The 15963-nt window shown below is 35.8% G+C and overlaps 1 protein-coding gene across 2 annotated transcripts in view; it reads right to left on the bottom strand.

Annotated features, from left to right (window-relative positions):
* The window catches only part of LOC140742917 (uncharacterized), a 28614-nt gene that overhangs the window by 1936 nt on the left and 10715 nt on the right, over window positions 1-15963 (bottom strand). Inside the window, exons 3-5 of one of the 2 annotated variants that reach the window (XM_073073988.1) lie at window positions 13879-14006; window positions 11116-11139; window positions 10573-10629 (exon numbers count right to left, since the gene is read on the bottom strand). In XM_073073988.1, the coding sequence (XP_072930089.1) occupies window positions 10573-10629; window positions 11116-11139; window positions 13879-14006 (209 nt within the window). The remainder of the gene's footprint in view (window positions 1-10572; window positions 10630-11115; window positions 11140-13878; window positions 14007-15963) is intronic. The other variant, XM_073073989.1, reaches the window with a different exon arrangement.

Raw genomic sequence — 15963 nt, 5'->3', positions numbered from 1 at the left:
CTGCCCGAACGTTTTTCTTTCAATTTCCTTATTTTCCGAAGTAACCAAAAAAACTATCGTGGTCCACTACAAATATGCTAGGTATATGGATAGAAGTTGCAAAAGAGTATGAAGTACACCTGATGATGATGATGATGATGATGATGATGATCAACCCTAGATTAGATTAAGAGTCCTACCCGAGATCGGCTACAGGTGTGTTGCTAACTCTTACCAAAGGTCCCTCGGATATGTATGTCTCCATTACTACACCCTCCAAACCGGAACGCAGTAGCTATTAACTATTAACAATATTCATAAAGAACATGATATAAGAGTTACAGTTACATACGATAGATACCTAATTCAAAAGATAATTCTGAAGAAAATAAATTATGATATTTAGATACTCTACCTTATTTTATTAGTATGAGGATTAGTTATACCGCTAAAAACGAAATTACTAGACGTATAGAAAGTGGCATTTAACAAAAGAAATAAAAAACAGTATGAAATAGCTAATAAATAAATGTATAATATGTATGTGTAACATAATTAAAGCTTTTCTCTTCTATGATTAAAAATGTTAACGTCTTGACCTTGTCATTTGTTTATTTTTCAAGCTGAAGATTTTCAGTGACTGTAAATAGGGTTTAACTAAGACCAGAAGCAACTCTTTTATCTAATTTTTGCAACATTAGACACTCATAACGCTCAAAAAATTCAATTGCATCACTTTAATGCCTATCTAAGTACTCGTACATAACTTAAAGATGCGAATAACCGACTCCACTCTGTCGTAGAGCCCCGGAGCCCGGTAGAGTTGCGGTCAGCAGGCCGTGCGCGCGCATACATTAGCCGTACGTTTAATGGCCACCGCACTCCTCTGTGTCGCTTCGCTAATGAAACGCATTCTCGTAAACTTAATGGCTTATGCAGTTATCGTTCGCAACATCTTTCGTATAAATCAACCACAAACCACTGTTCTTTGATAACGAAATGGACAGACACGGCAGTATTTTCGTAGTTAAAGATGTTTGATTTTGCACCGCACTCCTCAGTGTCGTTTTTCTAATGAAACGCATTCTCGTAAACTTAATGGCTTATGCAGTTATCGCCAGCAACATCTTTTCTTATAAAATAATCACAAACCACTGTTCTTTGATAACGAAATGGACAGACACGGCAGTATTTTCGTAAAGATGTTTGATTTTGCACCGCACTCCTCAGCGTCGTTTTGCTAATGAAACGCATTCTCGTAAACTTAATGGCTTATGCAGTTATCGCTCGCAACATCTTTCGTATAAAACCACCACAAACCACTGTTCTTTGATAGCGAAATGGATACACGCAGCAGTAGTTAAAAATCGTAGTTAAAGAATACGGGTAAGCTGCGTGATTTTGTGAGATTAAAATGCGATTCATAAGCGCTTTAACTCTTAGTTCTTTATCAAAGAGATTAAATATATTTATAGAACAGGTGTTGTAAACATTTGCATACAAAAAAAAGAATTATTAAAATCGGTCCACTAACGGCGGAGTTATTCGTGTACATACATAAAAAAATATATACCGGCCGAATTGATAACCTCCTCCTTTTTGAAGTCGGTTAAAAACTATCATCTCAGTTCACATTACCACTTTTCACCACAATTTCAGGGAGACAGTTTACCAATTGACAATAAATCGTGAACGACACTTTTCATCCCCATGTCCGGTCTATTACTAGGTACTGTAAAGTTGAAAGTCTTTGACCAATACTCATGAGACTTGGTATTTAGATAACATTCATCTTTTTCCAAGACGAAACTTGTCCCCATGTCCTACTGAACATGGATCGATAGACTAGTAGGGTACTAGTAGGGACTAGACTTTGAAGGTGGTAGAACCCATTGTAGTTCGACTCCGGCGGCACCACCGCCACACCTATTTCTACCTAATAACAGCAGTGTTAGGCGCTGCTGTGTTCCGGTTTGAAGGGTGTGGTAAGGGAGACATACTTTTCCAAGGCGTTCCAGCTTAGTCCTCAGGTGTAGCGGCGCATCTGTGGCCGACCCAGACAGGAATATCTAATCCTGTCTGGGATTGATTACAGATGTCAATGGGCGGCAGTATTCACTTACCATCAGGTGGACTGCATGCTCGTCTGCTACTCCTATATTATAAAAAAAAAAAAATCATAGGGCAATAAGAAATAAAGAAACGATAATAACGAGTATATAATTTGTGAATAAAAAATAAGGATCATATAAACAAGTCGAAGAGGAATCTTAAGGTGCAGGCATTACACAGATGAAATTATTGCCGACATCGACGATATGAGGATGAAGGAGGATAGTATGAGGTGCAAGTTATAAGATTCTGCACCAAATAGCTTAGTAACTTCTGGGTTTCCTATACGCAATATATTGATATTTATTTTAAGATATTTCTATAAAGTAATCTTTAAAAAAATGTCAAAAGAATGTGGAGTCTACCAATCACGCACTTGGCCAGCCCGGCCACCTAATCCTTCTCATTTTGAGAGGAGACCCGTGCCCAGCAGTGGCAACCATGTTCGGGTCCAACCCGCTTTCGCTTACACCTTGCACGCAGCGTCAAGTAAGATTACACGAGCGTGCACACGCGGACAAACAGCCGGACAGGCGGACCCGGCTAATTTTATTTGTTCCGCCGGTTTCGTGTCATTAGTGTTGATGTATCGACGACCATCGCCGTTACATTCCGAGATGGTCACGTATGGTTACGGAAAGTGAATTTCACTGCTGTGCGTTTAAACTAAAACCACTTTGTCCGCTGGAACGTGTGGTTACTTATGTTTGTTTATGTTTGCCAGAAGTAACCAAACCCAGCAAAGTAAGAGCAAAAACATAAAATTGTTAGTTACAGATACTGAAATAAGGTTTTAAATATATTTTTTACCCGATTGCTGAGGGTAATGTTTTTCGAGTGTATGTTTCATTCTTTGGCACGCCCTACAGTCTGAAGGGCTTGACGAATTTCTACACATGAGAAGGTGAACTTCCAGCAAAGTTCGAAGAAACAAACACAAATTACACACACCAAAATAAGCATCATTATTTCATGTCAAGCTTGTACAACAAAAAAATAATTTAATAAGCTTCTATTGGAACAAAAGTTGCGTTAGTGAAGGTTTAAATGCACAAAGTGCTCGAAGGGACTAAGTTAGAAAATTTAATATGATCCATATGGAAGAAAAATACATAATTGACCTAGTTAATTAGTTACAAAAAATAAGTTACGAAAAATACATAGGTATAGACCTAGTTAGTTAGTTAGTGGGATAGCGCGAGGACCTAAAATGAGTCTTAGCCTCCGACAATAAGAGCCTCCATTTCGCTCTGTCCTGCGCCATCTTCCGCCAAACCTAACCTAAACTATACCTAAATACTAAAAAAATACATTCAAACGTAGACCTACTCGTCTAAGTGTGGCCCAAGATTAGTGTCAAGTGAAATTATTGTCAGTTCTTTCGAAATTGGGCTTAGACATCTAAAAGGCAATGAATGGCAAGTGACTATTACCCACTTTATTATTAGCTGTACTTACAGAAAAAAATATAAAACATAGCTGGTAATTCTCACAGCAAAATAACCTGTCCGTCACTTAGCGCATCGCAACTCTAGTGCGAAGAATCACTTCACAGTTTTCGCACTTCAATTAACTTATTACGAGCCGAGGGTATGGACTCCGAGCGGTAATGATACGCGCAAACCCGATGCATACCTACCTAGCTCACCCACGCATTATTGTGTACAAAGCTTAAAGACGACCCGCGTGGCGGAGTGGTCACCATACTGGTCTGACGCGCAGAGGGTCCCGGGTTCGATCCCCGGCCAGACAGAAATCTAAATGGTAATTTAGGTATCTGTTTCTGGGTCTGAGTGTTTGTGTATTTGTCTCTGTGTGTGTCCATACCACCTACGATACAGGGAATCCTAGTATGGGGCTGTGAGTGTAGAAAGCGATTTCTTTTTTTTTAAATAGAGATGGCGATCTGAGATCATCTGAGAGATGAGAGAAGAATCGATCTCTTGTGGTAAAAAATCGATTATTTTAATCGATCTACAGTAAAGAGTCGATTCAGTGAACCGATCTTTTATCCTAGAAAATCGAAAATAGATCTTATCGAAGTTGGTTGAATGTGTTATCTAGACATTCTTTGCTGACGGTTTCGTATTTCAGTGCTTGTTTAGTCCTGATGACCTTTTTTCGCTATCTTCGCTCTCATTAGCTGAAAAAAATGAACATCGATTTTTGGAGAATCGATTCTTTGGGCCTCGATTTTTTTATAAATCGATTTATTGCACGATTCGAATCGATCTTTTTCGAAGAGAATCGCCATCCCTAAACTCAAACTATTTACGAAGAAACGTATCAGTTAAAACTTTTAAGCTCCAAAAGTACCTACTAACATTAACCAAATGCGAGTCGGAACTCACAAGTGGAGGATTCCGTACCAACAAATTTTCATCAATTTTTATTATTAGTATTTATTATCATAGTAGTCATAGAGGTAAATGCGATGCGATTTGTCTATCTTTGCGATTGTGTCTATCTTTTATTATTCAAGAGACAGTGCCCTGTGACAGACGGACAGATAGCGAAGATGTCATTTTTTGCCGGCGCCAGACACAAACAAACAATTGAACAAAGACATTGAAGACTTTGTTCACACATTTGAATACTTGTTTGGTTCACTCGTGACACTTTCGCAAACACTGTCACTTTACAATTATTCAAGTCAACAAACAAGATGGACGAGGAATTTGTAGACGCAATATAATTTTTTTTTTATACTCGCAATATAGGAGTAGCAGTTGAGCATGTAGTCTACCTGATGGTAAGTGGCTATTGCCGTGAGAAAATGCTTTAGGAGATGATGTCAAGACCAGTGGAGGTATTTTAGTTATATTTGACGAATGTACTCCGACCACTATCAAATACTATTACGAAAATTTTCTTCATTGATTTCAAAATCAGACACAAATTGGAGAATTGCTGTACCATCGAAAGAGAGACTAGCTTTGTAATGCTCTTATTGAATTCCTGAAGGAGGAGGTAAAAGTTAGTAAAAACAGTTTTTCAAATTATTTTTATTTATTATAAGTTTATATAACTATAACTATATATAACTGAACTATAACTATATATAACTGAATCATATAATCAGGTAAAGTTTGGACATAAGTTTCTATCAATTATTTATTTAAATTATTATTATCATCATCATGATAATAATAATCCTCGAACATAATTGACGAAGCATAATTACGTGCTTCGTCAATTATGTTACGTTCCACGATGTATAACCGATAGAGAAAGGATGTTAATTTTTTATTATTCACTTTTGATTGTTTGTTTTTTCAATCTTTTTAGATTTTTTAAGATCTTTTTTAGTACTTGCAACCTCCAAGTCGTAGTTAATGTTATTATTTGAAGTATACAATGAATTATAATTAACAACTGTTGATCCGTTGACAGATGAGATTCAGGTATATGAACTTGAATGGCATAGCTGTTTTGATTTTTTATTTTGAAGTGAACCTTGGGTCTCAGTTTCGAGTTGTGTTGATGTTCTGGCACCTCATAATTACTTAAAACTGATTGCGGATATTGCTCATTTCTTTGAAAGATGTTTGGTTCTTTGCACAGATGGTCCAGGTGAATGTGAAGGTTCACGGTCAACAAACCGAGGTTGATTATTAACTGGCAAGCCTTCAGTTTTTACTAAATTGGTTCTTTTTCTGGCGTTTGAAATATATTTGAACACAATGTTATCAATTTCGTTCATTAAAACAAGTCGGTCATCTGCATCCAACGTCTTTAATTTTAGAGCTAGTAGCTGGCCATATAAATCACATTCGTTTGTATCTTTTTCATTTTCTTTACATCTATTATTGATAAGAGAATAAGCTTTGTCCATCTGTTTTTTTGCAATCAATGGATCTTGCGCACCGCGTTGCCTCTTTGGTGCGGGAAAATAATCCGATTCACTTCGACTATTCGATTCTAGTGACAATGATCTTGTAACATTCGAGCCACGAGAAAGAGGACACTCCAAATTTGATTCTTCCGAGATCTCTTCGTGTAATAATTGATTTTCATTTGCACTTTCCTGTAAATGAATAAAATAATTTGTTTTTATTTAATCATTTTATTTGTTTTAGTTAACAACATCTCCAAATGATTTTATATCACTTGTTTCCCAACCTCGAACAGCAACAACGTTAGCACAAAATTTTAGAGAGGAGTTCGCAGAGCACCTGTTGGCTACACGAGCGGGGAACAATGTTGCAATTATATCCGAATAAGTAATATATAATAAAAATGTCGGTATTATTATAGACTAAATGAAAAACTGTCAAACAATGTTTTTTACATACCTGAGTGGATATTGTCGGATGAAAATGATACATAGGACCCATATAACAGTGCATTGCATCGAATGCAAACCACGAAGGTTGGTAAATGTCTGCTCTACCAGATCCTGTAATCGTCGAATCTTTCATTTTTTTTAGACATTCCCTGTATTGTGTCAATAAAGTATTTCGTTTTTTCTTCAATTCCTCGATAGTGCATGGTACTGTCATTTTACTTCTCACTCTGTTCCAGGCATCATTGACGAAATTTCTATTATTATGAAATTTATTTTTGGTGTTCCAAATACACGGTTCTTCTTCAAGTAATTCAATGAACTGGAGGACGACTTCCTTGCTCCAGTCCATTTTGCAATTCAAATTCAACAGACAACGTTTAACGAACGACGCGACGCGACGTGCGCTCCGGTTCGTGATCTACGAGCAACTGGACTTTGCGCATGTGTAGCAGGCTGCGCACATATTTGAACTTTGAAACATTTGATGTACGCTCGAAAAACACTACGGCACTAAATGGTAAAGTGCAAATATTTTAACCAAGCTTTGAATAAATACTTGAATAAATACCCGTCCTTCGCGTGTGTCCAAACATGTGTTCAAATGTTTGTGCTGTGTCTGGTGCCGCCATATGGCTCAAGGTGACTGTGGTAAGCGCAAAGCCCCCTCAAAGATAGGTACATCAATAGTAAAAGTTAAAGTTTATATTTATCTTTCGTTATTTAAACGCAAACAACTGTCATCAAGTACTTTTTGTAGCTAATTTAACTTTTTGTTAAAGGTTAGCAGGATATTGAGACTGGCCGTTAGTAATAAAATTAGTAAAGCAGAAAATATATAGGTAATTTTCCGCATACCATAATGACCTGTGCGCCACTTAGCGCATCGCAACTTTACAAAGAAAACGTTTAGGTTCAAAATTGTAAGTTCAAAAAGTACTAAAATTAAAATTCTATTAAAAATCTTATAATATGTATGTATGTACGCCGAGGCTCTTAGAAAACAATAAAAGATATTTCGGTACGTAAAAATCAAAAAGGTCAACGGCAGCTTGTTGTTACTATGGTCTAGATTTACGAGTTACCCGAGTGTCACCTGAATTCGATCATAGATCGTTTGGTTCCCAGAAAATTGAATTAGACCGTCTAATATCTACCTACAGCTTGTTTTATCACTCCCCTTAAATCAGAACTCAGTAACTGCTAAGTGTTTCTATAATAACGCAATCGAAACAATTTAAATTATCAATTTTAAAAAGACAGAAAAGAAGCAAATTTGATAGATAAATACATACTTTACTGTTAAGCCTACTATTACGTACCAATTCCTTATAAAGAGTGACCAAATACAAATGAATCTACTGTCATAGTCCTATTGTAAAAAAACCGTACAAAAATAAAGCAAAAAAAAAACAGCATTTATAAAAAAAAACGAAAATTATACGACCAAATTACGACATTCCCTTTCAACGAACAACCAACGACATTCAAAGATCACCCAATCATCACTGGCATTATCATAACGTAACATTCCGCCGAGCGGGCCCCGAGCCGTCTCCGCTGACGTCACAGGGGTGGCGCCGCTGCAGCGCCATCCACTTACATCTGCCAATATTTGCCCAGCGCCCCTCCCTCACGCACCCGTTCATATTTCAACTGCCATCACGGGGGTTGGTACACTACAAAATACCAGGTTATATCGGGCGAACGTCACACCGTAGCGTAATGTTTTGAATTGCATCGTTCGAATTGAATAGTCGGTAGAGATTTCAAATGAAAGCTCAAAAGCTCGACGCCTATAGACGCAATTTATAAAATTGGTCACATTTTTACATACCTGTGATATTTCTATTTAGTTATCATTACTCTTTCGGCGTGGTCCTTACTCTGAGGTTGTTTTGTATTTATTTCTCTACCTAATCGATGCAAAGGTGCACGAAAAAAGAGCTTCATGAAATAATATTTAACGATATCTCTGACTTCCATCTTTAAATATTTACCCAGTGGCCCTTACATGCACCGTTCGTGTTTACATTCAGAGGACGGAACTGGAATTCCATAAAATATCCAATTACTCAATTTCTGGTCAAAATAAAAAAAATAACACCAACACACAATACCAAGGATACTCATTATATAATTCCATTATGTTGATTGATTATGTCTCCTAAATTATTTAGAAGAACCCTTTTGTATACCACCAAAATTTGTCTAAGAGGTACAAATAAAAAATAATCTTGTATACTTACCTATTAATAGCTCGATTTTGGCTGAGTTACCGCCGGGACCGCTCATGTTAATATATTATTTAACACTTTAATCACAGAAAAACATGAAATAGATACAAAATACGCTTCGGTGTATCACAGTGTCTTCAAACCGGCAACGTACATACAAATGCCCTCGCGTTCGGATGAATCGATGCGTTGCGTTCATCCAAGTTCCAACTCACGGTGATTTTATAATCTCACGTGCGTGCCCACCATACTTCCTTTATGTAACCCTATATTTTAGTTGCATGTGAAAAATAGAGACGTATTTTTTGCTTTAAACGTTTCACTTGAATTCAAACAGCTTTACTTTTTACTTAGTCTCTTCGATGTATTTAGATGGCACTGTTAAGAGTGGTAAAAATAAAAATAAAAATTGCATGTCTACAACCTAGATACATAATTCATACTTAAACAAACATTTTTACCAAAATTACCGTAAATGGGAGCAATTCTTATACTTAACTAATCATTTTCATTGTTTTGCTACCCCTAAGATCAAAGTTCGACCACGACAACTAGATAGTAGATACTTATGATATGTTATTAAGTTACCACATAATTTACACGAAAAGCTTAATTATATCATATAAAACTGTGATAATTGCCTTTTACATTCCTCCATAGCGGATACGGCTATAATAAAATAAAAATTATATTATCCTTCTTAGATAATTTATTTGATTAGAAATGAAATTCTTTTATAAAATTTTGCAAATATGAATAACATATGGACACATCATCAATTCGGAATTCATTCTAATTTTAACTTCAACGTTGTTAAGAAAATTCTTTAAACAACATTTATAATTTACACCTCATAGCTAGTCTTCACGCAATCCCACAGCGCGCGATAAACAAAAACGCACAAAACAAAACAAAAAAAAAAGAGAAAAAGAAATTCCGTTCATTTCACATTTCGCATCATCACCTCTCGCAGACGCGAATCGCCTGAAGTGGCACGCCAAACGTATCCAAACACTCCACACTCGGCGGACCACCCAGCGCGGAGAACGCCCAATTGGGGAAAAAAATGTCACGCAAGAGGTGTGACACGAGTGTTTTCTTTGTTATTTTCTTACTCAGGTAATGTAAATATGTATGTACTTAATTCGGAAAAAATATTCCCCAAGCTACATTTCTTTAGGCGCGTTAGAGAAAGATTGGACTGAATTTTTTTTGAGCACGAACACTGTGCTGTTATAAATAACATATTTGTTTTAAATTCATGTCTCAAGGTATGCTAACGTTATACTTATAACCAATTTCTATGTAATGCTAGTAAGTCTAGAGACTACACGGACCAAAAATGATAAGGCATTACAATTATTTTATTTTTACCGATGTCTACATAAAAATAGCGATTACACAATTATAATCGCCATTTTCAATAATATTATGCTAATGCATTCGCTGCACAATTCTATATAAGCGATATTCTATATGCGAGCTTTCATATCATAGAGTTTACATTTAGATATCGTTACAAATAAATTAAATGAAAGTGTCTATAATGTAAAAATAACTGTCTCATACAAATTACTTTATTTCTTGATACTTGGATGTAACTTTTTTTTAACAGAATTTCCAAGCAAAAGTAGATCATTTTACAAAATAAATAAATTAAAATAATTGTCACTACGATAATTATTTAATCATTGCCCATACAGACAGTATCCACAAACTTGAAATCTTTATAATTTGATTTTTTTCATTTGGAAAGTGCGCCATCTCGTGTCATTCGGCAGAACTACAATAACACACTCATACTGTCTCAAACAACCTCCCCAGCTTTCGAGAGTAGCGACATCTATCGACAGCGTACAATACAAACGCATTATTTTCATACGTTTTAACGCGAGATGGCGTTAGAATTAAGCTCTAAATATAATCGGTAGTGCAAATAAAACTTTAAAACCGACTCACCTTGATCTCTTCAAGAGTTCTATCCGCAAGTTTCGCCTCCGACGAAGCCAAACCATTCTGTAAAATAACAACTCATTTACGAAAATGATATGTTATCTTATATATAAAATTCTCGTGTCACAATAATGTTAATTACCGTACTCCTCCGAAACGGCTTTACCGATTTACACCAAATTTTATATGCATATTCAGTAGGTCTGCGAATCGGCTACTATCTATTTTTCGTACCCCTAAGTAATAAGGTTTGTTCACCCTTAACATTTTTTTATTTATAGCAACACAACGTTTGCCGGATCAGCTAGTCTTTATCTATAAATATAGATAATATATAATAGCAATATTATCATCATAATATAGTCAAGTAAAAATGAAAGTAGATCAAAGATTTGCGAGATTATTTTCATCGTATCGGAGATAGCGTGCTATCATGTTATATCTGTGATATTAAAATTACGTCAATTATCTCTTATCATTATACTTTTATGATCTCCGTTGCTTTTAAGATCAAACACATTGAAATTTTAGATTAAAAATTATACCTACTTGATACGTCGCATGCTTGGCAGGCTTGTTTAAAAAGTAGAAAAAACAAATTACTTTGTAAATATCTTATATAATATTAGCGACAAATGGGTTTGCACTCTAGCTGATCTATACTAATATTATAAAGAGGAAAACTTTGTTTCTTGGTTGTAATGAATAGGCTCAAAAACTACTGGACCGACTTTAAAAATTCTTTCACCATTCGAAAGCTACATTATCCACGAGTAACATAGGCTATATTTTATATGAAATATATTTGATAAATAGATTTTGAGGCGGTACAAACTTTGCTGGGTCCGCTAGTTTTAAATAATTTTAATAGTTACTGCAGCCAATGGACATCTGTGACCAAATGCAAATATACCAGAAGTCCATATCTATCTGATCATCATCTGAGACATTGTTACATATAAGTTAAAGTGTAACCTTATATGTACCAATTATGTAACCAAGTTGATTACAGATATTACGGTTGATTTAACAGAACAGGAGTTCTATATGGAGTTGGTATCAGATGTCCATGGGCGGCCGTGATCACTTACCATCAGGTGGATTTGCATGCTAGCTTCTTACCACCAAAAAATCTTAAATATACAGGTTGAATTTTTCAAAAGGGCCTTCAGGGTCAAATCCGAAACTATAAGGACTAGCGAAAAATGCTGAAAGGAGTTACTAGGCCGATTTTTATAAAAACTAAAACTGCATCATTATTTTTTTAAATATCTTTTTCCTTAGCCGGGAATCGAACGAGTTCATTTTAAAAAAAATACACCGTCTATATTATTCCACTATATGATAGTGTCGCTTTAGTTTTAGCGTTTTAGTTTTTATCAAAATCGGCCTCGTAACTGTTTCAGCATTTTTCGCTAGTCCTTATAGTTTCGGACTTGGCCCTGAAGGCCCATTTGAAAAATTCACCTTGTATATATTATTGGTCGGAACTTTTAACTGCTTCGTAGCTTATTTATTTACTTTCCAAGAATTCTACTACGAGTACTATTAAAATATTAATACCGCCGGACAGTAAGTACTATGATATTACTCATATTACTAATATCAAAACGTTTAAAGATATTAAAATACGTAGCCTATCTACATATTTAGTACGTACGTTATATCCATTTGTAACTATAATTCTTTTGTGCCAATTATAGTTTGTTTGTGACAGCCTCAAGAGTGAATGCCAAAGGCCAATTATAGATAAAGATTTATGTATTTATACCACAGACATTGTAATTAGTAAATATTAACTCCATTCCAAATACAGTTATCTTTTGCCCAAACAATTTGATATTGAATTATTATAAATTAATGATTTTATTTCTCAAATGTTATATGAAACTTATATTAATTTGTTTTTCGAAAACAGCGCCGGACGTGTACTTTACCATAATATTATTATTAATATAAGAGCGTAGAACCCTTTGTGGTTCGACTCCGTAGACACCACCGCAACATCTATTTCTGCCTAATCACAATGTGGTTCTGTGTTCTGGAAAAAAAAATTATCAGAGACGTACCAGCTTAATCTTCAGGAGTAGCGACGCATCTGTGTCCAACCTCAGGTAACATTGTACTCTTCTCTGCAGATGATTACACATGTCCATCGCAGTATCTACTGCACACTTACCATTAGGGAGACTGCATTAAAGATTATTTTTTTAATTTAAAAAAATATACTTAGATACAAAAATCCCTTATAAAAGACTCATATAAGATCAATATTTTTAGACAAATTTTTAACATAAAAAAAGATTATTTTTTGTACCCTGAGTATGTCTGCTACTACTAACGTTAAATATGCAGAACAAAAATGTTCATAATAGAGGACACACTTCGATATAATAAGGAAGCACGTCCTTTAATAGGAGTCTATCTCATTACTTTACTTCGTCTAGGATCTATATATACGTTTCAGGCCTAATAAATACGCCATAAATTAACGTCGGCAACTTCCTCAATACTCCAGATCAGTGTGTCGTTGAACCGAGGAATGCGAGACGGGGTAGCGTATGTGGAACGGAGCCAAGTTATTTTGAAAAGGACGTTCGGCAAATATGACTGTCTGTATGATCTTTTTGTGTAATACTTTGCACTGGACCGTGCATAGATGTAGTTACATAAAATAGGCCACAAACGGTCGTGATTGTAATTTGATCATTGATATTTTTTTTTTTAAATAAGAGTCGCAGACGAGCTTACCTGGCTTAATGGTAAGTGGCCACTGCCGCCCATGGACATCTGTAATCAACCCGATAGGATTAGATATTCCTACCTGAGGTCGGCCACATATGCGCCGCTACTCCTGAGGACTTAGCTGGGACGCCTCGGAAAAAGTATATCACCCTTGCCACAATCTTCAAACCAGAACACAGCAGCGTTTAACACTGCTGTTATGAGGCATAAATAGGTGTGGCGATGGTGCCGCCGGAGTCGAACCTCAGAGGGTTCTACCAGCTTCCCTTCCATTGTGGGGCGAGATCCATGCATGAATGCAATCAATTTGTACTGTCTGCATATTGACATTCCACGAAAATACGGTCTTACGTCAGACCTATATTATTACGAGCTAGACGTTCATAATTTTGTAAAACTATTTTTATCTAGACTTCATAACATCTCTTCGCAATATTTTTGAGGTTCGGCATTTATTTCTTAGCTTTCGAGCTCACCTACATCAGTTCTAAAATTTGTGAATTTACTTTGTAAGGACTCGAGTTAATATTATTTTTATATTTTTAGAATATAGATATTTGAACCTACATCAGTCCTCTCGATGACCATAGCTCGTATCCTCGAGTACATCGCCTCCTCCCGCATCCGCGCAGCATCACGAATCTCTCGCACCAGGTCCGTCAGGAAACCGGGGGAGTACTGTCCACCTATAAGCCCTGAAACATAAGATACATATATAGCATTTAATAGCCTATTAATATTATCTTACACTAACGACACTGTTTGTTATGGAAACCATACGGGTAAAGACTTCCCGAAAAACTTCGTAATTATCTTGCTTAGGATTGAGTTTAGAAGTCAATTATAGCCGTAGCGACCATTTTACATCAAATGTTCAGTATGTTACAGCATGCTCCTTTTAAAATGAATGAAAATAAAGTCAAATGCACACAAGCGAAATATATTCCAACCGAGTTGATTTTATACCCAATGAATTTTATACATCTGTTGATTACTCAAGGGTGAGTAAAATTGTGACTGATGATAAAAAAAACACAACAAACGTAAGACATAATATAAACTTCAAGTTAGCTTCCAACTAGCAGCACCGAACCATGTTGATCAAATTGCAAAAAAATCTGAATAAAAACAGTTGACTGTTTGCATAAATAATGAGGTACTAATAATAATATTATTATTGTTCTACGGGTGTGGAGTGTCGTATAAAACTTGAACCTAACGGTATTGCAATTATTATGTAATTAGAACACCGAATGCATCAACGTACCCGTGCGAATATTGTAAACAAAAGAACACACGGGAATTAAAATTAGGGCAATCCGTATGACTCAACTTAATACATAATAAACGGATTCCTTATCCAATGTACAGTTAAGTAGTTCCTATAATAACCACTACTGGTTTTAAAGAGTGAGAATTCAAGGAGCGTTTTTCTTTCGCATCTTGTCTGTTTAAAAACTCTCGAGATTTTGTACCATGCGCGGTTACGTATGCCCACGGTCACGGAGACGCCCGTAAACTCAGCAAAACACCATCGTAAGGGGGACCAAAAGACGCCACAGTTGCCCAGAAATCGCGCACGAAGCGGCAAAAATAACGCACCGTGAAACGGCAATTGTCATTTACTTACATTTTCTACGCGCGCTGCGGTTGCGCGTCCACCGCGGCAGCGGAAGAAAAACGCTCCGTAAATTTTCACGCTATTAATACAATGTGAACTTGACGAAATTAATTAAATAGATATAAAAGAGACTTCGCCAAATCCATCATCATTTGCAGGCAGAGAAGTGAAGAAACCTTCATAGATCGACTCTTTAGGCACCTACATCAAATCTGTTACGTTCTGGTTTGAACCTTGAAGGATGGCTTATGAATATACGTCGCAAATAGTTACTTTTTTATAATATAAAAGTAGCTAACAAGCAAACGAGAGTTGAAATATGAATGTTTCCACCATCTTCAAAACTCCACTTGCAACAGTGCAGTTCTGTCATTCATTGAAGCCAGATAAATGTAAATGTGCGATTATCCTTCTTAATCCAGCTTTGGGCACGTCTAGAGTTGGATTGTGCTTAGTTACTACCTTTTACACGAATATAATTGATGTATATGTACTATTTAATTTAAACTGTTGTACTGCTTTTAACACGACTTTTAAAGAACTATGATTTTACGGAAGATACTTAAATAAGTAGGTTCCAACATAATACAACCTTATTTATAAAATTAAATAAAATTAATATATTTATCTGTTTATACGGGTCATTTTTGAAAATTCTTATACCGATTCTACAGAGGGTTCCGACTCCAGAAATAATTATTCTACAATCATAGCTATCAGACATACGAGTACATACATACATACTATCACGCATGTAGAATCGGGCGTAAAAAGTAGTTTTAAAAAATAAACGACAACTGATTACTTCCATATAGAGATCAGCTGTTTGCTTCCCGATCGATATTACATCAACAACTGAGATATGACGTAACGGAGTACATACATTTTCTTATTTACTAACTTAAACTTCCGCTTCCTTAACCGAAAAGTAAAGTAGAATAACAGATAAAAACAAAATAACTGTTTTTACTTCCTCTAGTTAACATTTTAAAATGCAATTTCCTCTTACTACGATGTCTATTAAAATATAC

The sequence above is a fragment of the Epargyreus clarus genome, unplaced genomic scaffold (genome assembly GCF_041222505.1).
Source record: "Epargyreus clarus isolate Ecla_fem2 unplaced genomic scaffold, WU_Ecla_fem_2.2 ptg000006l, whole genome shotgun sequence".
NCBI lineage: Eukaryota > Metazoa > Arthropoda > Insecta > Lepidoptera > Hesperiidae > Epargyreus > Epargyreus clarus.
Note: the sequence above shows the minus strand (reverse complement) of the source record. Positions and strands in the feature narration are given on the sequence as shown.